At 37.5% G+C, this 22,457-nt stretch overlaps 1 protein-coding gene across 1 annotated transcript; it reads left to right on the top strand.

Annotated features, from left to right (window-relative positions):
• The first annotated feature begins 1,659 nt into the window (after positions 1–1,659).
• On the top strand, positions 1,660–2,671 carry LOC129883537 (uncharacterized). The gene is made up of 3 exons (XM_055958177.1): positions 1,660–1,964; positions 2,063–2,127; positions 2,271–2,671. The coding sequence occupies exons 1-3, from the start codon at positions 1,660–1,662 to the stop codon at positions 2,669–2,671; spliced, it is 771 nt and encodes a 256-aa protein (XP_055814152.1).
• The last annotated feature ends 19,786 nt before the right edge of the window (positions 2,672–22,457 follow it).

Here is a 22,457-nt window from a genome sequence, read left to right as displayed (position 1 = left end):
ATTACCCCCACATTTCATATATCCATCACTTATGGCTAAGACATGCCAAGAGGAAAGAAAGATATCTTTACATACCTGTTATGGGATAATCGCATTCAAGCTCGCTTTGCAACTCCTTTAACCTATATAACACAAAAGTAATACTAAGGTTAGTGACCTTATACTTTCCATCTTGTAATTCTACCACCAATTACCCATAGGAACCAATTTCTTATTCTCCTTTCTCGACTAGTCTCGACTAGTCTATTAGTTAGTTAGAAGTTAATGGAATTCGGGTAGCATCTTCCCTATACCTTGCCCTATCCGAACTTCAAATTATACCTCTGATTAGTAAATACATATCACAACAACAACAAGCAGCCAATACACAATTATACCACTTCAATATTACACAAAACAAGTCCCAAATAGCCCGCTCAAAACTACGACTCCAAAATACGGTTTTCAATCTTTATTTCATTAGATCTTAACCACACCAAATGGGGTGTCATATGGATGCAAACAGAAGTACTTATACCCATATTTAGACATGTTTCCATCCCTTCAACACTACAAAATAACTCTCAATACAACACCACAATAACAACGACACTAACCAAACTTTTACCCGTTAGAACATCGTCAAAACAGCCCCTATACGGCCTGCAACCTTTTTCAGCAGTAACGCACATATTTTCACATCTCCAACTCATATTTACACATCCATAACATGCTTAAACCTTTACCAAAATGTGGGAGAGGAGAATCAAGCCACACCTTAACAAACGAGCTTCCGAAGCTTGCCGAAAGTCGTAGGTTCGCATCGCACCTCCTTGCTGCCCCAACTATCAATTTTTTTCATTGTTAAACACCTTAATATACCCAAGGAATACCTTAGATAATTAATTCACAGAGCAAAAGTCAGAGGCTTATCTCAATTTAAGCCAACCCGTGGCTGCCTCTCTCTAGCTCTCATATTTTTGCTCTTCATTTTTGGTTAAGTTCAATGATGAAAATGACTCCTTAGTCATCAATTATGTATATATATACTTCTTTGGAGAGTGACATGTGGCAGCCCCTAGGGAACTACCTCACCCATGCACCCAATCCAAAGCTGCCATATGGCAGCATGGGGTCCACCCCAAGTAGGTGGGTCACCTACTTGTCACCTACTTGCTTTCTTTTCATGAGTTCGTAATCTTATCTCACTTTAAGAGACTATGTATTCCTTGCTACTTAAGCTCAACGTGTACTTAAGTAGCTTAGTTATGTAGGACATCCAAATTGGTAGCTTACGCAAGTAAGTCGAGTTCCACGACTTGTTATTTGGCTACCAACTCCTTTCAAATCCTTATAACTCTAGTTCCAATCTTCACTATTATGGGGAATCACATCCTCACTTCCTTAGAGTTATTTGATAATGTTGTACATAATATGGATCGCACGATAGCTTTTGAGAAGCTAGATAAATGTTCTCATGTACCAAAAGTAAGGGGAATAATAATTTAAATACCTCTAATGCCCAACTTCACCTACAAGAAGGGGTTGGGGAATATTTTTCTGATTCTAATCCTCCTAGTACAAGTGGATCTAAAGCGGGAAGTAATCAAGGTATAAGAGTTGGGCCACACCCTCAAATAAGTGATAGTGCCCCCACTGTTGATCCCCCTTTTCAACGAAATGGCCGATTTCTTTCATCACATGTCTAGAAGAGTGCCTGACCCTGACGAAATGAACTTTGAGAAAATGACAAAAATGGGTGGAGTTGAGTTTAAAGGCACTTTTAACGCTACAGATGCCGAACAGTGGTTGGAATGGATTAAAAGAGTATTCGAACAGTTAGAGTATTCAGATGCTGCCAAATTTAAGTATGATGTCTCACTGTTACAAAAAGATGCCTATGATTGGTGGGTAAGTGTACCGAATGCCAGGGCAAAACCTCTTGTTCTTACTTGGAATGATTTTGTGAAAAAATTTCATAAAAAGTATGTCCCGCCTTTTTATCATGATGCAAAGAAAAAGGAGTTCTTAAATTTAGAGCAAGGGATATGACTATCGCTGAATATCAGTAAAAGTTTATCAGGCTATCCCTCTATGCTGGGGGTATTATTAATAACAAAAAAGATAAGTGCAAGCGATTCAAAGACGGTTTGAATGATTCTATCAGACAATCTGTAGCGTTCCTATAACATAAAAACTTTTGTAAATTATTTTAGCTGCTCTTACGTGGGAAAGGATCGACAAGGAATAAGCTGGTAGAAATGAACACAAGTTTAGGAAATCTTATGTAGATTCAGGAGGTCCATCAAAAAGAGAGAGGTTTGATAGTTCCACAGCTAATACTTTTCGCAAGTTATCCCAACATAAGCAGAATAGATCAAGTTTCTCTATGGCCAGCACTCCAAGCTATGGCCAAGGCAAGACTCGTATACCCACTTGTGCACAATGTGGAAAGAATCACTTTGGTACTTGTAGAAGAGCTTCTAGAGCTTATTTTAATTGTGGGAGCTTCGATCATAAAGTGAGGGATTGTCTTAATCCTAACCCCACTTCTTCTCCGCATATGGAAGGCTCAGTTCAAAAACCTGTTACCACTCCCTCTCAAGGGAATAAAGGTGCAAGATCAAGAAACACACAAGCAACAGGTACAGGTGCAGCCAATCCAGCTAGTGGGTCAAGAGCTATAGCATGAGCTTATGCGATGAGACAGAGGGATGACCAAGATGGAAAAGATGTGGTTGTTGGTAAATTTCACTTATTCGACTTATGTGTTGTTACATTATTTGATCCTGGTTCTACATATTTATATGTTTTCTCATCATTGGCTTTTCCTGAAAATGTGAAATCTGTGAGACTCAATTGTGGGGTTCTTGTCCAAAGTCCTTTGGGTCAACAAATTATTTGCAATCAAATCTATTGAGGTTGTCCCTTGGTGATTTAAAATCTAGTATTCCCTATTGATTTAATTGAGATGCCTTTCCAAGAATATGATGTCATTATCGGTATGGATTGGCTTTATAGATACCATACGGTAGTTAATTATAGGTCAAAGGATGTGATCTTTAAAGTTCTTTCACCTTCACACATCATTGTTTAAGGTAAAAGATCATTGACATCTAATATCATCTCTGTGGTTGTGGCAAGGAAGATGGTTAGACAAGGTTGTGAAGCTTATCTTGCTCATATATTTGATACACGCCTAAAATGTCCAAGCCTTGAGGATATACCCGTGGTGTGTGAATTTCCTGATGTCTTCCCTGAAAATCTTTCCGGACTGCCCCCAGAAAGGGAGGTTGAATTTCCTATAGAGGTTGTTCCTAGAACTACTCCTATCTCTATGACGCCTTATCGAATGGCTCCAGCAGAACTGAAAGAGTTGAAAAATCAATTGCAAGAACTCTTTGAGAAAGGTTTTATTCGCCCGAGTATTTCTCCCTAGGGAGCTCCTGTGCTATTTATGAAAATGAAAGTGGGACTTTTGGGCTTTGTGTTAATTACCGGCAACTAAACAAGGTAACCATTAAGAATAAATACCCACTGCCTAGGATTGATGATTTATTTGACGAGTTAAAAGGTGCTAGTTTATTCTCAAAAAATTGACTTAAGGTCTGGGTATTACCAACTGTGGGTAAGGGAACATGATGTCCCTAAAACTGCCTTTAGGACTCGGTATGGCCATTATGAATTTTTGCTGATGCCATTTGGTTTGATGAATGCTCTCGCGGCATTTATGGATTTGATGAATCGTGTGTGTAAGCCTTATCTTGATCAATTTGTAGTGATTTTTATAGATGATGTTTTAATATACTCCAAGAATAGTGAAGATCATGGAAAGCATCTTCAAATTTTTTTGCAAATTCTGCAAGAGAAGAAGCTTTATGCCAAGCTTTCTAAATGTGAATTTTGGCTCGGTAAAGTGGCCTTTCTGGGACATATTGTGTTGATGACAGGTGTGAAAGTGGATCCTAGTAAAATTCAAGTTATTGTTGAATGGAAATCACCTAAAATTCCAACTGAAGTAAGGAGTTTCTTGGGTTTAGCAAGATACTATAGAAGGTTTGTCAAAGGCTTCTCCATTATAGACTCCCCTTTGACTAAACTTTTGAGAAAGGATTTCAAGTTTATATGGGATGACAAATGCCAAGAGAGTTTTGAAAAGCTCAAATCCTTATTAACACAAGCTCCTATACTTACTCCACCAACTGAAGGGAAGGAATATGTGATATATAGTGATGCCTCTCATCGTGCTTTGGGTTGTATCTTGATACAAGAAGGGAAAGTGGTTGCGTATGCTTTCCCAAAAATTGAAACCATATGAATTGAACTATCCTACTCATGACCTTGAGCTCAATGCCATAGTGTTTGACTTAAAAATTTTGAGGCATTACTTATATGACGAAAAATATCACATATTTACTAATCATAAGAGTTTGAAGTACTTGGGTACACAGAAAAAGTTGAATTTGAGGCAATGTAGATGGCTTGAACTCATTAAAGATTATGACTGCATGATTGATTATCATCCGAGTAAAGCCAATGTGGTAGCAGATGCTCTAAGTTGTAAAGCCCTTGCTATTTTATCGCTAATCCACGTGCCTTTGTTTGTTAAATTGAGAGCCATAAATTCTTGTCTTGCATTTAACTCTAATGGCTCTATTGCTGCTGGTTTGCAAGTCAAACCAGTTCTACTTGAACAAGTGAAAGAAGCACAGAAGTTAGACGAGAAGCTAGTGAAATTGATCAAAGAAGCTCAAATTGGAGAAAAGCTTGATTTTAAATTAAGGGAGGATGGTGTTCTGCTTTATCAAAACAGGTTATGTGTCCCTACAGATGACGATTTGAGAAAAGAAATTTTGGATGAAGCATATACTTCACCATATGCAAAGCATCCTAGAGGTACTAAAATATACCAAACCATTAAAGAGCACTACTGGTGGAATGGTATAAAGAAGGACATTGCGGAGTTTACTTCTAGATGCTTAGTTTGTCAACAGATAAAGGTTGAGCATCAAGTCTCGACTGGTTTGTTACAACCCTTGTTGATACTTGAGTGGAAATGGGAAAGAATAACTATGGACTTTGTTTCTGGGCTTCCAGGCACTCAAAAAAATCATGATGGAATTTGGGTTATAGTTGATAGGCTAACCAAAAGTGCTCATTTCTTGGCCATTAAGGTGGATTACCCACTTGAACGTCTAGTGGAATTGTATGTTGAGAAGATTGTGAGGTTATATGGAATTCTTGTTTCTATTGTATCTGACCGACACCCAAGGTTTATATCTAGATTCTGGACTAGATTGCAAGAAGCTTTGGGCACTAGGTTGAACTTTAGTACATCTTTCCATCCATAGACAGACGGTTAATCCGAGAGGGTGATTCAAATCTTGGAAGATATGCTTTGAGCTTGCATTATGGAATTTGAAGGTAGCTGGGACAGACACCTAGCCTTGATAGAATTTGCTTATAATAATAGCTACCGATCAAGTATAGGCATACCTCCCTATGAAGCCTTATATGGGAGAAAGTGTAAAACTCTTCTTTGCTGGAGTGAAGTTGGTAAACCAAAACTGGTTGGTCCTGAGATTGTGCAACAAACCAAAGATAAGGTAAAAGTCATCAAGGATCGTCTAAAAATTGCTTCAGATAGACAAAAGTCTTATACTGATCTTAAGAGGCATGTAATTGAGTATCAAGTAGGAGATAAGGTCTTTTTAAAGGTTTCTCCATGGAAGAAGATTATGAGATTTGGCCAAAAAGGGAAACTTAGTCCTCGATTTATTGGACCATATGAAATAGTTGAGAGAGTTGGTCCTGTTGCATATAAATTAGCTCTTCCACCAGAATTAGATAAGATCCACAATGTCTTCCATGTTTCTATGCTTAGAATATATCGTTCAGATCCATCTCATGTTCTTCCTGTCGAATCCATTGAGATAAGTCCTGACCTGACATATAATGAGGAACCTATCCAAATCTAGGTCCATGAGATAAAAGACCTTAGAAACAAGAAAGTTCCTTTAGTAAAAGTTCTTTGGAGGAATCATTTTGTCAATAAAGCAACCTAGGAGCGAGAAGAGGATATGCAAATTCAATATCCACATTTTTTTAGGATAGTATAAGGTAAATTTTGAGACGAAATTTTTTAAGGGGGGGAGAGTTGTAACACCCTAATTTTCTTTTTATGTTTTTTCTAAAAGATTGCCAGGAGATCCACGTTATCTATGAAGTTCTACGTTAGTAGTGATGATTGGAAATAGGTCTAGAGGGATTTGGAAAGAGTTAGTGGCCAAGTAATAATTCGTGTTAATCAACCTACTTGCGTAAGCTATAGACTTGAATGTCTTACATAACATAGCTAATAGAGTATACGTTGAGCTTACGTAGCAAGGATTACATAGGTTCTTAAAGTGAGATAAGATTACGAACTCACGAAAGAGGGAAAAGGAGGCGTAGCATTTACTTGAAATAAGTAGGTGATGCACCTACTTGGACTAAGTAGGTGATGCACCTACTTGGATCAAGTAGGTGACACACCTACTTGGTGTGGACCCATGCTGCCACATGGTAGCTTTGGATTGAGCGCATGGATGAGGTGGCGCCCTATGAGATGGACACGTGTCACCCCTAGGGGCTTCCACATGTCACACTTTAAGGGAGCATATATATACATGTAAGGATGACTAAGAATTTATTTCTTCAGCAAAATTTCACTTAGAGTTTGAGAGAAAACTTGGAGAATAAGAGAGAGTACCTACGGCAGCAATAAGGAAAAAAGGTAAGCCCTCCGATTTCATTCTGTGAATTAATTATCTAAGGTATTCTTCAGTTAAATAATGGTGTTTAATAATATAAAATTTATAATTGGGGCAGCGAGGAGGTTCTTTCTCTTGTTAATAAACCCATTTTTGGTGGGACTGTTGTTAGTAATATTAGTACAACTCCTTGTGTAAAGCTTTGTTTTAAGTGATTCAAGATGTTTTGGAAAGCTATTTCATAGGTATATAACTTTCATTTAGGTTATAAAACACAGTTTTTCTTTTATCTGCTCGAAAATGGGTGATGATGTATAGGGGAGGTGCTTCCTAGATTTTGAATTGGAAATCCTAGATGGACTGTTGTTGGTATTTTGGGAATATCATTTTGTATAGAATTATTGTAGGAGTGATTCTAAATTTTATGTGACCCTAAGACACATTTCTATAACTTTCATTGAATCCATAAAGCCTACTTCCCCCATTTACCCCTTCAAAACTGAGCAACAATACAAGACAGTAGGTTGTCCAGAACTCTTATTTTGATAGTTTGGGCTGATTTTCATTGATTTCACGTTTAGTTTTGATATGATGAGAATGTTAAACTTAAGTAGGTATTTGATTGTGTATTTAAGGTGTATATTCTCTTACATAAGCTAAGGGGAATTGTTTGACGAAGTGGACTTTGGTTGGTCTATGGCGTAGATGAATTGAACTCCCTGAGTTGTGGTAGAACTTGTTATGTGCTAAAACGACAAGGTTTGGTATAAACTTGAACTTGGAATATTTTATTTTCTGAAATTTGAAGTATTTTGATGGGTTATTTCCTTACTCCTTGTCTTGTATTATGGTATGACTATTATCTCAAATATTATAAAACTTTCGCTAAACCGCCCACTTGTACGGATTGCTTGATCATTTTGCATTCTTGTTGGGACATTGTCCTTCTTGTTATGGTAACTTGTTATCGATATTGGCATGCATCTCGATTCGTATCTTGCCCATATTGACTTTGAAAATACATTTCGTCTTGACGATGGGGTTTCATCCATTCTCGAGCACGAGTGGGAAGCCACTTTCAATATGGTTCTTATTTCTCTTGATATTGGGTGACGACCCTTCTTGATTTTGGGGCTTTGGTTCATCTTGATATTGATTGTGCTTAGTGTGAAGGCATGACGTATATATTGGGTGAAATTAATTATTTTACAACTCTTTCAAATTGAATTATAAGTTTCTTGATACTTGAGCGTTCAAATATTGATATTGATTTTGAAACTCTTCAAGGTTTGTACTCGATACTTTGATATACTTGTTCACTTAGGCTTACTTTTACCTTATTGAGCCACCTACGACGAATAAGGGAATTGAAGAATTTAATGGCTCCAAACCCAAAGTTTGTACACCACTAAGCTTTATGCTTAGCGATAGTTATTTTCTATCGTAGGTAATATGCGGGACGAGATATGGAGATGGCCATTTGGAGTAGACTTTTTGGAGCCTTGTGAAGATCACAACTTTATATGCATCTAGTTTTGTAAATATTTTGGGGACTTGTACAGGATATATGTGGCACTTATGTATAAAATTTTGAAGGCTTGTAAGAATAAAACTAGATGCTTGTAACTTGAACAGGGTGACTAGCTTTGCTATTTTTGGAGTGTGCTTTTAACTCAAGTCATGCCATGCATGGGATTTATACTTTGACTTGTCATTATGCACAAAGGAATATAATATTCTTATGATAATTACTAGTTTGAGTTTTGTGTATTTTATGGACCCGCAATGATGTTGAATTGGAAATAGAATTTCAAACCAAGTTGTCTAAATATGTTGACTATTCGAGATTAAGGAGAAAAAACTTGTTTTTTGCTTCATAAGTGGCATCCTCCCAAAGGGGATGCTACAAGCTACCTCTGCTAGAAAACGCAAATGAGTCCTAGGTGGGGCATTTATATCCACAACACCCGCAGTAGCAGACACGCAGATATAGATTGTAGGTTGTGAGCACTGCCAGAAAAACTTGGAACAAAAAGCATACTGAGGCCAAGAATTCTTTGCCAAGTGGCAGATGTAGTTCATATTTACTAATTTATATCTATGCAATCTACACTTGGTGAGGGAATTCTATGCCAAGTGGTAGCATGACGCACACTCCTATTTTGTGACTATGCACGGGGTCGATGTGCCATTCACTCCTATGGCACTAAATGCACTTCTTAAGACTGTTGAATAGGTATCGGTCATTCTAATTGATCTTAAAATTTATCTACCCTATCAAGACATCAGGCACACCTTATGTGGCCCAAGTTCCATGGCCAAGTGGACTCATTATAGATACTGGTACTATCACCAAATAGTTTCTTATGCCTACATGAATCGGGAAAAAGGGGTGTGACTAAGAATATAAAGAATTTCTTGATCCTAAGGCTATATTTCACCAATTTTATAAGGGATCGGGTATTCTTGGTCTATGCGCTAATGAAAAGAACAGAGATAAATATGGGAGCAATGTTGTAATCAACAATACATAAGGCCAAATTCCACCGTGGTAGAAGGTGCACTTTTGGAGCCCTAATTACTTTGATGTGCAGGAATGCAGGGGTGCCTATGGAACCCCTAGATTACATGGTCCCCTTTACATAGTGTCAGTGGATGTCATAAAAACCAAATGCCTAGACACATAACATGTCCCTACTCTCACTATAGCAGAGAGGCACCACAGAAATGATCTCATCACAGCCCGCATGTTTAGGCTCAAAATGCTCCACCACAACAATGATTGTTGAGCCTCTACAGATGAGAAGCTCTAAGAGATTTCAAGGCAATACCTTCTTAATGAGCAGGTCGAGGCTATGTTGGGATTGGGTTTGGAATTCTCCAAGACCACTCATAATGATGTCCCAACTGATAAGGATAAAAAGCATCTTGGGTCGAACATCAACTTGCATTCAAAAAAAGAAGCAGACCCAACATTATTGATTGAGGGCCCCAAAGTTGGGGGCGAGGATAAGATGGCCGACTGAAGAGGGAAGTTGTCTACAGTACATTTATTTTGCATATGTGATTGTGTAGCACTGGGGATAATGCTAAGCTTTTATGTATGGGGTGGAAGCTTGCTTGTGTATGTATAAATACAAAGTTTTTTTAGATATTGTTTTTATTTAGGTTCCTTGGAATTTATTTGTGGTTCTTCGGCCAAGAATATTCCTTTTACACAGCATATAAAATAAAGATTCTAAGTGTAGGATTGAGTCAATGTTTTGGTTAAGTGATGCTGCCTAATGATAGATAGATGACAACCGTCTTAAGGGTAAGCTCGTCATTGTGTTGTGTGAAAGGTATCTTGTTAGGTTATACAATTGCATGGGCATGGTTTGAATGTGAAAAGCATGATGAAAGTGACTTTGTTGAAACACCTAAGCTCATTTATGTGACTCATTGGTGATTGTTGTAAATGTGAACTTGTGCTATGGCTTCGTTATAAATCTATTAGAAGCCAACTTGAGTTGAATATATGCCGTGTGTGTGAGGATTTATTGTATTATGTGCATACATATTGATAGCTAGGACTTGCCCGGTGTGTATGTGAAAGAAATGAAGATTGTGGAGTTTAGGAAATGATGTAGGTGTTTCTTTGATAACCTTGTTTTTACCCCCTTTTTGCTTAACCTTAACGCCTAATCTCTAGTCAACCCCTTTGAGCCTTTAGCTTTTTTTTGGTTACCTCATATGTAGCCTATCCCCATTACTTCTTTATCCCATGAATTTTATCTAAAATCCTAAGCACTTTAGGTGAAAAGAAAAGAAAACAAATGACGAAGGGAAAGGAATAAGCGAGTATGAAACTATGTGAAGTAGAAGTATTGGTGCTTGAAATAAACAAACACCTTGTGATAGGGAAGTACAAGTAAATATATATATATATATATATATATATATAGAGAGAGAGAGAGAGAGATAAAGTACAATAAAATGGGAAAGTAACTTAAAGACAAGGGTTAAACAAGAAGAAGGGGGTGAAATAGCCATAGTGGTTGAAGTTGAGCTTAATGACAAAAGTGATGTTTAAAGCGCTTGGGAAAGTTAGTCACTATTTATGGCCAAATAATAGTTCCTTCCTGTCATGACCCAAGCCTAAGGCATAGACATGATATGGAGAATGAGGAACCCGAAAGTACCTCAAATAAGCCTCTTAGCATTCTTTTAGCCTTTCATAGGTAATGACAATAAATAAACAAACATAAATCATAATAGTAAATCTTCAACTTACATATGTCCAATAATACCTAGCTCTTGATGTAGGGAGGTTCGGTCCAGTCTGTTCACCTCAATTTGCGCCCTATTTGAGACTAAAGCAGGCGGGGTGACTTTTAGATTTAACAGGGCTAAGACAAGTCCCTAGCTCACCCTCAATCATAATAGAAAGAAATTTCATAATAAGTATCTAAAGATCTCAACATATCATAAGCTAGAGAAATAAAATAGTATTGTTCCCAGAACATGGGAGCTCACCAAAAGCAGCCTTCAAATGAAATCTCAACTAGCTACGTGGATGAGAATGAGGAGGAGCACCGGTCCCTACATGGTGATATCATGTAGGCAAAAGAATATGCATTAGTACTTTGAATGTACTAAGTATGTAAGCATGCATGAACATTGAGAAAACATTAAAACATTTATGTAATATGAAACATAATGCAATGCATGCATAATCAATCATATATATATCTTTTAAAACATTTATTTTGTAGAAAAATGACCATAACCGACATTTAAGACCATGCGAGCTATTAAATAAAATCCAACATAACCCCCTACATTGGCCGGGGAGACTACTTGTCGGGTAGAACTCCGTCAACTTCATTCATTTCTTTAACTTTAACTTTAAGGGCTTTCATGGATCCATTAGCCTAAGCCTACAAGGTCTCCTATGTTGGCACATAGTTAATGACACAAGGGGTTGCTACTAGGATTCTCTTATCGAATTCCACCTAAATGACCCATTCGGTGCTAAATCAATCCCACAGAATAGTTTAATACTTCAAAATAGTCATAGTATATAGCTTGAGGATTCAAAATGTCACATTCGGTGGAATAGCTCATTAAAAGCTTTAGTGATTCAAATAAGCAAGAATTGTCCTTATAGCATAAAGAATCTATTATTCATAGCATTTTATCATTCTTTTATTACATAAGACTCCCTTTTGATCATAGACATTGATTTTATAAATATTTATTTGGAGTCAAAGCTTTCAAGTCAAACTTCATTGAAAATATAGTAAAACTAGGTGGGTTTAAATCACTTCAACTTTAAAACATGTATGCAAATAAAATTATGCATAAATAATTTGAAATTCATTAATTAAAAATCATGCTTTAAATAACTCACCATGAATTTCAAGAAACTTTAAAGAGCTAAATAAGGAAAAATACTTGAAAACTATCAATTCATATATATGAAATCATTTTGCATCAAAATAGACCAATAATTATTAGTTTAATCATGATTCATGCTATTAAGTAGAAATAAGAATTACCCATAAGAAAATCTTTTCTGAAAGCAAGAGATTTAGTTGAAAGAGCTTTAGACTCTGTGGGTGGAAGAACCCATGGATTAATACCAACATACCTTAGAGTAAAGCTTAAAGAAATTAAACATAATTTATCATATAATCAAAATACTTTAGGAATGAGAGTGGAAGAAATACTCTCATTGAAGCCTTACATACCTGGAATCTGAAGCGTTACTTAGAATCGAAGGACTTAATAAACACTCTTGAATCCTAGCATTTTCTCCTCATTTTGTGTGCTATCCGGAGTATATGAATCACCGGAATAGTATTTCTACACTACTAAGTACTAAAACTATATTTTGAGAATGAGTAAAGAAGTGTATAGAGAGAAGAGTTACTTTAGAAAGCTTAATGAACAAAATGATGAAATAAGGTGGGTATTTATAGGTGTAAAAGAGAGACCTAACAATAATTAAAATAATTATAAAGAAAAATTTAAAAATTTAATGGAAGATTGTGATATCATGGATAATGTCAAATGGAGGACTATTAATGTCATGGGTGATGTCAAATGGATCTAGATCTTTCCATGGTTGGTGAGATGAACCTTCTTGTAATGGGATACCTTTTTTCAAAGCTGTGTTTGAAAAAGATAACCTCCTCATTAGGATTTGGTGTCATCATATGAATTATTTTTCTAGAAGTCTACTTTCATATCGTTCAACAATCAATCGATTTAGAGCATCCTACAGTGAGATATTATTTTTCTTCTACAAATACTTTATTTTTTCATACCACCATGTCTTGCAATAATTAATTTATTTGACCTACTTAACCTCCAAAAGGTAAATTATGAAAAAGTTGTAGGTAATGTTGTTCGGATATTTTAGAAATTTGAATCACCTAATTTGTATCATCTTATTAAAAGTTATGCCCAAAATACAAAAGCGATATCATTTTCATCGAGAATTGGAATATCATATACAAAATTCTTAGGGGTTGTTACACTTCCCATCCCTCAGCCTACATTACAACCCATGAAGTCCTAGTTGATACTAAACATTCACATCCTTATATTAGTGGAGAAAAACACTAAGGTCAAGCCTATGTCAAATCTTGTGTTGTATAAGAATTCGTTTGAGAGAGTGAGAAACATTATATTCATACATCCAGTTGGGTAAAAATTATTATGTGTGAGTACTTGTGGATGATCCTTTTGTGGTGAGGGGCACATGTTCAATAAAAGTTTGGTGACTTATATGATGTTGTGAACTAGTAGTATGCATGAGTTTTCTTATTTGGAGAGTCAATTCTTGTGGTTAGAATGTTTTCAATAAGTCATTTATGAGATATTGGTTGGATAACATGCTTGTAAATGATTTGCCTTTAATATTATTTATGGTAGCCTAGCTTGTAATACCTTGCGTTGTATAGTTTATGATGTGTCTTTTGGTATTAAATTGTGGATTTCTTTAAGGAAAAACAAGGCTTTAAGTGTGGGATGGTGATCTTAAGCATATTTATACGCCCATTTACCATGTTCAACTCATAATTTTAGCCAAATTTGAGAGCAAAATACTTGTCATTTATTATTTTGGGGTATTTATGTAATTTGGACTAATGAATGTGATAAGAGGTTTTGTAGGATGAAATCTGGGCAAAAGAAGCTAAAAAGGAGAAGAATAGAAATCAGGCTCAAGAAAGACGCAAGACATGAGAAAAAAAGCTAAAGCCAAGTGAAAGAGGGAATACAGAAGAAGGTCTGCGTCATGGACATCGGAAGTTAAAATTGACGTTGACAATTCCTTAAACAGTGGAGTCCGTGTTAAGGCTGTGTCGCAGAGAAGGCCAAAAATTTTCAGACCTTAAGCGAGGGGTCCACACCTTAAATTTTATCATGTAGCTTTTTTTTAGATTTTATAAATAACCCAGTTGTGTTAATTAAATATTATTCAGTGTTTTATTTTAGAGAACCATACAAGAGAGAGAAGAATGACTGCTAGGGTTATTAATTCTCTACAATTCCATTTTATTAATTTCTTGAATGTTTATAAAACAATTTGGGATGTTGATTTTAATGATGAGTAGCTAATTTTCCCTTTTCCAGAGTTGTGGCAACAAGTAATGGTATAAGATTATATAACTTTGGTTGAAGATGGGTTGTTGTCTATGATTATTCTTACATTCTAGCTCTTATTATTTCAATGTATGGGCAATATAAGGATAGATTTATTGTCCACCTTAAACTCGGGAGATGAATAGGAGGATAGAACAAGGAATATAGGGAATGTGTTTGTTCTAGGGTAAAATAATTCATATATAGGATACTTGTGATTGTACACCGCATTTGGTTGATAAAAAGATAATAGCTTAATGCTCCATGGTTGGTTCGTGTCTATCCACGCTTAATGATGTAGTTAGACTGCCAACTGTGATAGGTGATTTGAGGTCAGGAGACCATTATCGTATAATTAACCTTGTAAATTAGTAATCTAATGGCCTGTTGGAAACCAAAGTAAGAAATCTTATGCCTGAACTTATTTATTGTTGCAGCCCTAGAATCCTCCTTAATCTGAATTTTTCCAGTGAAACTAAATCGTCTGTTAGTATTTAGTAATAGTCTTAATTTTTTTAGAATTAGTTTTAACAAACCAATTTTCCAACTCTTTTGCACTGGCATATTTATTTATTTGTCTTTGAATTTGATTAGTTGTCAAAGTAAGGTTCTTTGGGTTCGATAATCAAGATCGAAAAAGTCACTGTATGTTACACCCCACCCTTTTTAAACTCAAAATGTCTCATAAGTTCCTTGGACATTATCATGTGAGCCGGATACGCTACGACACTATCAAACGGCTCTAAGGAAGGGAGAATGTGATACCCCATACTAGAGAAGGTTGGAAGGGGAATCATAAGAATCCGGAAGGAATCGGAGGCCAAGTAACGAGTCGTAGGACTCGACTTATCTACGTAAGCTACTAATTTAGAAATCTTACATACGTGAGTTACTTGATTACATACCAAGCTTACGTAGAAAGGGTTTCATAGGCTCTTAAAGTGAAACGAGATTACGAACCTACGAGAGGGAGCAAAAACTAGTTTCCGAACTTACGAAAGTGAAGCAAGCAGGTGACAAGCAGGCAGGTGACTCACCTACTTGGGATGGACCCCACGCTGCCACGTGGCAGTTTTGTATTGGAAGCTTGGACGAGGTGTCACCCTAGGAGGCTGCCACGTGTCACCCTAGGGGGCTGCCATGTGTCACCTCCTAAGGAGGTGTATATGTACATGTTGGCTGACTCTTTAACTCATTTTCCATCCAAAAACATCAGCCAAATGAGAGGAAAAACGTGAAGAACCAAAAGGAACAAGGCAGCAACATTTTTGAAGAATTAAAGGTGAGTTTTCCAATTTTCTTCCGTGAATTAATTATATACGGTGTACCTTAAGTATGTGGATACGTATATATGTATTTTAAGACCTTCATGGAAGTAAAACTCCAGCTTTTCAATTGGAATTTGGAAGAGAAAATAAGAGAAAACGCTAATTAACCAACCCGTTTTTGGAAGGGACAGTGGTTAGTAATATTGGTATAACTTCTTGTGTAGAGATTCGTTTCGAGTGATTTAATATGTTTTGGAAAGGTATTTCTTTTATCTATAATTTTCATTCAGACTCCAAAATCCAGTTTTACATGTATCAGCTCGAAAAATGGTGATAACGTGTAGAGGAGGTACTGATCAGATTTGGTGTTGGAAATTCTACACGGACAGCTGTAAGTATTTTGGTCATATCGTTTTGTACAAAATTGATGTAGGGATGATTAGAAATTGGTTGCGACCCTAATACACATGTCTATAACTTTCATGAAGGACGTAAATCCTTTTTCCCTCCATTACCCCTTTGAAACGAAGCAACAAAGTAAAACAGTAAACTGTCCAGATTTCACATTTTGGATAGTTTTGGCGAGTTTGACAAGTTTAACGTAAGGTAAGGTTTCTTATTTAAATTTGAGCTTTATGTGTTCTGATGGAGCATGTTACACGCCTTATTGGTGGCTGGAAATATGAAAATGGCTTAGAAATACTTGGCGTTCGGAATAAACTAATTTGTAGTCGTTATAGTTGAATTGTTGTCGAAACAAAGTGTTGTTCTTGTGAGGTGCTGCTGCAGGGGTGTGGCTTGTGGTTGCAGGGCCTAAAAATGTTCTAAATGAGGTGGGGGAGATGCTGGTTTCATCCACACGACCCCCGCTTCGCACGGTTAAATATTTGACCAAAATGGAAACTAGAAACTTCATTTTGATATCGTATTTTGGATAGGTCGTTTGGAGTATATATTATATATTGTTGGTCTGAGTTGCTGCAGGTTATTGTTGTTGGTTGGCTTTAGGTCTTAGGGACCTAATTGGAAATTCGGATAGGACACATTATAGGGGAGGTGCTGCCCAATTTTCGTTAACGCCTTAACAAACTAAAGGACTAGTCGAGGAAACGACTAAGGAAATAGATTCCATTAACATTAAGGCATAATCCAAGATGCTGGAAAGTTAAGAGTAGTTGATATTCGTATTACTTTCATATTGAATAGGTTCGGAAGACGATGAGACGAGCAGGATAAAGGGTAACTCCCAAAAGGTATGTAAAGCTTTCTCTTGGCATGTTTTGGTATAAGTTCATACAACTATCTTTCTTTCCTTTTGGCAAGTTTTAGCCTTAAATAAAGTGTGTGTGGAATATGGGGATAATTTCATTCCCAAAACTCCAAGTATGCCTCATAACCCATATCCACTACTTAGTATTGGAATTTCTGCAAGAATTGAGTATTGCCTAGTAAGGCTTCTATGTGTTAAACACTAGTATGTGGAAAGCTATCTCTCATTTCCTTTGATACGTATTTGGTACGAAAGTGAGATTATGATGCCATAATGATTCACCGAGCCCCATGATGGGCCGGGTATGAAATATATGTATGCAGATCCCATAAAGGAAAGTACAGACCATATATAGTTTATTCTCTTTCTTCTTCTGGCATGTCTTGGTTGTAGGTTAAACATGATATGAGTTTCGGGGTAACTCCATTCTTAGCATCTCTTATTTACGTCTGAATATCGAACTTTTATAATAATCAAACTATTTCCCTAGAAACTTTTATATGTTAAAAAGGTAACAAATGTACAGGCTCCAAGTCTTACAGAGTATATGTTAACAAATGTTTCTGGTTCCATAAGCGATTTGGCTTTACATTAATACATGTATAGGGTCCCCGAGATTACTTTTGAGACAGCTCATAATGGCATTTAGAGGACACTCGAGATGACTACACCATTACTCGGGTCCTCAAACAAAAGCTTAACTTTCTTATTCTGTTGAGTCTCTGATAACGATTTAAATTGCATATAGTTACTCACTACTCTACTCGTGTAAACCGTAACACTTTTTTCCTTGAGTCCCGGGCCAGGATATGTTCTCGTGTACAGTTCACTGCATTATTCACTGAGTCCCTCAATAGAGGGCCAGGATACGTGTATAAATATATGATGATGTGTTGTAATAAGGTGGTGATGGCACTGGGGCCATGATGGTTTTACAGAGATGATTTTACAGAGATGATTCACCGGACCCCCGAAAGGGCCGGCTATATGATATGATTCGAACATGCATGTTTTTGTAATTCATAAAGTACAGGTATAGGTTTCTGAATTGATATCTTATCCCCTGATTCTCTATCTCAGATATGTTTCCAGTTGTATTATATTATGTTTTACATACTCAGTACACATATCATACTGACCCCCTTTTCTCGGGGGGCTGCGTTCATGCCCGCAGGTACAGATACAGATTTTGGGAGTCCGTCAGCTTAGGATTCTATGCAGCTCAGCTGGAAGAGGCTCTATTGTATCGGAGCCTAGTTTTTGATACTGTCCACGGATGTATAGAAATTGTTTTTGTTACACCCCGCACTCTTGAGCTCGGAACGTCTTCTTAAGTTCCTTAGACACTATCATGTGAGCCGGATAAGCTATGACACTATCAAACAACTCTAAGGAAAGAAGATTGTGATACCTCGCGAGAAGGGAGGTTGGAGATAGGGTCATAAGAATCCGGAAAGAGTTGGAGGCTAAGAAATGAGTCGTAGGACTCTATTTGCCTACGTAAGACACTAAGTTAAGAGTCTTATACACTTAAGTTGCTTAAGGATATATCAAGCTTACATAGTACGGATTACATAGGCTCTTAAAGTGAGACGAAATTACGAACCCGCGAGGAAGGGAAAAAGACGACGCGTGGCAACCAATGGAGGAGCGACACGTGGCAGCACCTCAAGCAAGCAGGTGATGCACCTACTTAGGGTCAAGTAGGTGATGCAGCTGCTTGGGGGAGGTGGACCCCGCTGCCACGTGGCAGCCCCTAATTGGCAGCATGACACGGTGGCCAATCATGGCTTGACACGTGTCATCCTTAGGGGCTGACACGTGTCACCCCTTGGGACCACATATATGTATGTATATTAGGGATATACTTCAGTTTTGGTCTTCAAACTGCAGCAAAAGAACAGAAAACGAACCCTAGAACAAGAGAGAAAATTATGACGGCTAGGAGGAAAAAAATAGGTACGTTCCGATTTTTTTCTGTAAATTAATTATTCAGCATATACCACGATGATATGGAGGTATTAGAAGTATAAAATCACGGCTTGGTGCAGCCAAAACGGACAGCAACCAGTCCACACAGTTTCAGCGCGCTAAAGAGGTTTCCGAGGCGCGATTTTGGCTAGTTTTGGCCAATTTCGGGTAAGGTAAGGTTTCTCATTTAAATTAGGACTTTATGAGGTTGTTATGGAGTGTATTATGTACCCTTTATACTGCTGTAAGTATGAAAAAAATCGTGGGGATGCTCAGCGAAAGAAACACTCTAAATTGAAGTCGCCGTACTTAAATTGTAGTCGAAGTGAGGCGTGGTGTGTTTGGAGGCTGCTGCTGGTTGTGTTGTGGCGTGTTGCAGGGTCTAAAAGTTATCTAAATGAGTTGTGGTAGCTGCTGGTTTCATCCACAGGCTTTGCAATTAAAGAATTCACGAAAGAAAGATTAAAAACTCTAGTTTTGGTATCTTAGTTTCGAGTTAATTGTCGGGGGTTTTTATTGTGTAATTTTGGTCGTAATATGTATATGTATGGGCTGCTGGTTGCATTGTTGGTTGGCTGCAGGTGCTAAGGACATGGTTGGGAATTCGGATAGGGCACATTATAGGGGAGGTGCTGCCCGATTTTCGTTAACATCCTAACTAGTTAAGGAACTAGTCGAGAAGGCGAGCGAAGGGATGAATGTTATGAATACTCGTGGGTATTCTAAGTTGCTGAAAAGTACAAGGTTTTTAATACTTGCATTACTTCCATGTTAAATAGGTTTCGAGGACAACGAGGTGGACGTGATTAAGAGAAGTCCATACAAGGTATGTGAAGCTTTCCTTTGGCGTGTTTTTGGAATAGATATGTAGAACTATTCTTCTTTTCTTTTGGCATGTCTTAGATATAAGTTATGAATGATATGTATACGATATTTGGGATTTAATCCATTCGTAAAGCCCTGAGTATGAGTCGAGACTCTTGTTTACTTCTTGATATTAGAACTCCTATAATAGCTGAGTCATTTCCTTTTAGTCTTCTATGTGATGAAAATTAATATATGTAAAGCCTATTTCTTCTTTCCTTTGGAATGGCTTAACTTTAAGTGAAATGGTATATGATATAGGTTTAGAGGTAATTCCATTTATGAGCTCTGATTGTAACTCGTGATTTGTAGTCACTCCTGAACATTAAGAGTCTGAAAGTAGTCAAACTACTATTCTCGAGCCTTCTATATAACAAATAGTAAGTGGAGGTACCAGCTCCTCTCTTTTTAAAAGGCTCTAAAATGGTAAATGCGTCTGATTGCATAAGTTGAGTCTTTGACTAGATAACTGTGTCTATGATTGCATAACTGTGTCTCTGATTGCATAATCGTGCCTTTGATTGCATAAACCATGTTTCTGATTGCATAAGCTATATGGCATTGTCTGGATGCATGTCTATGATTCTTGAGGCCCCAACTGATGTAAGCCCTAATGACATCTAAAGGGATACCTCGGATAATTACTCCCCCAGTCTTCAGGTAACGGTTCACTTGACTGTTTCATCGAGTCTTAGATAATGACTTAGTTGCATATGGTTTCTCACTACTCTACTCGTACATACTGTAACCCATCCTTCCTCGAGTCCCACGATGGGCCGGGATATGTTATCGTGCACAGTGTTACTACTTCTTTCACCGCGTCCCGGGCCGGATGTGTATAGTTCCACGCACGAGGAGACGATGCCGTACGTGAGGTGTGATATATGTTATATGTTATGACGATACGATTATTCACCGAGTCCCGGGCCGGCTGTAATATGATAGTATATGTGGTGAAATAAGGAAGGAATACCGAGTCCCTCCTTAGAGGGCCGGGTATATATGTATATTATGATGGTACGCTATAGACGTACACCACTCCATTCACCGAGTCCCTCACTAAAGGGCCGGATACTTTATGTAGGCATGCATATGAGATTAAAGCAATACATTGTGACCCTGAGCCCCGCAGTGAACCGGGTGTGATACGATGATATACATGATAAGATGATACCGTATACGATGGTATGATACCGTATACGATGATATGATGAAATGAAATGCATTATGATATGATGATATGTGATTATGAAGAAGTGATTATAACACCGAGTTCACTAGAGGGTCGGGCACAACATATGATGATGTGTATGATTTATGTGTCCTAAGGTGCAGGTACAGTAATTTATTTAGTTATTATACTTGTCCCCTGCATCCCTATTTCAGTTATGATCTCAGTTACGATGTGTTATGCTTTACATACTCAGTACATATATCGTACTGACCCCCCTTTTCTCGGGGGGCTGCGTTTCATGCCCGCAGGTACAGATGTTTATTCTGGAGATTCATCAGCATAGGAGTTCCTCTCAGCTGTGTCGGAAGTGCTTCACTGTTCTGGAGCCTAAATTTTGATGCTAGTCACTTAATGTATATATTTGTACATTCAGGGGTACGGCGGGGGCCTTGTTCCGCCATATGTTGTTGTTATTATTCTTAGAGGTCTGTAGACATGTGTTTATGTGGGTTGTTTGTGAATTAGTTTCGATGTTGCCTATCCGATATGTTGTGAATGTCTTTGTTATAGCAGCCTTGTCGGCTCACGTGCCCTTTCATGATATGATACAAATGAAAGAGGCTACATGTACATAAAAAAAGTTTTAAACTATTGGGGCTTTTGTATATAGTATCACATCACACACGGTTCAACTTAAGTGTAGTTGATAAATACGCATAAGAGGGTCCAGGTCGGACCCCAGTTGCGGCCTACGGGGTTGGGTCGTGACAGAAGTGGTATCAGAGCAGTTCGTCCTTGGAATGTCTACAGACCGTATCTAGTAGAGTCTTGTTTATCGGTGTGTTGTGCACCACATCTATAGACAAGAGGCTACAGGACATTTAAGATGTTATTTTCTTTCATATCTAAGATCGTACGATAGAGCCGAGCTATAGGAAATAAAATTCCTCATACTAACTTGCGATTTTAGCAGGAAGACAACGCCGATAGAAGAAAGTAACTGACAATATTGGATGTTACAAAGCATGCAGGTAAGCAAAGGCACGAAAGCCCTATGTCAGGTAAGATATTGAAATGTGATTGACAGATACAATTGAAAAGTGAAAGGAAAGGTAAACAGGAAAGTATAACCGGTGTAGCTCGAGTGGACATAACAGGTAAGTTCATTTCCATATTGTTAATTGTGGGCACCCTGTGTAGCTACGATGTGAGGTGATATGAATATATATATGTGCCATGTGTGGCTGAGATGTTATACAATATGAATGTATATATGTGTGCCCTATGAGGCATTGTTGGTATTTTCTGCGTGCAGGTGTTGAGATAGTAAGAAATACAGATGAAACTCTGCCCAAATTTTCCTAGAAATAAGAGGAGAATGAGATACAAGGCTATAGTATGTCTTGAAAGGTTGTCCTCGCAACAATGATGAGATTTGACTAAACAAGTATGGCTGACCTCGAGAAATAAGTTAATTGCTGAGTTAATGGCAATAGAAACTAGGAGGATGATACTGGAATAGTAGAATAAGTTAGAAAGGACCTATA

This window comes from Solanum dulcamara, chromosome 3 (assembly GCF_947179165.1).
Source record: "Solanum dulcamara chromosome 3, daSolDulc1.2, whole genome shotgun sequence".
Classification (NCBI taxonomy): Eukaryota; Viridiplantae; Streptophyta; class Magnoliopsida; order Solanales; family Solanaceae; genus Solanum; species Solanum dulcamara.
Note: the sequence above shows the minus strand (reverse complement) of the source record. Positions and strands in the feature narration are given on the sequence as shown.

Excerpts from the sequence above, each read along its gene's own strand:
- LOC129883537 (XM_055958177.1), top strand. The coding sequence starts at position 1,660 with ATGGCCGATTTCTTTCATCACATGTCTAGAAGAGTGCCTGACCCTGAC. Across the intron at positions 1,965-2,062 it reads GTGAAAAAATTTCATAAAAA|GCTATCCCTCTATGCTGGGG; the intron begins GTATGTCCCGCC and ends AAAGTTTATCAG. Across the intron at positions 2,128-2,270 it reads GTGCAAGCGATTCAAAGACG|ATTCAGGAGGTCCATCAAAA; the intron begins GTTTGAATGATT and ends AATCTTATGTAG.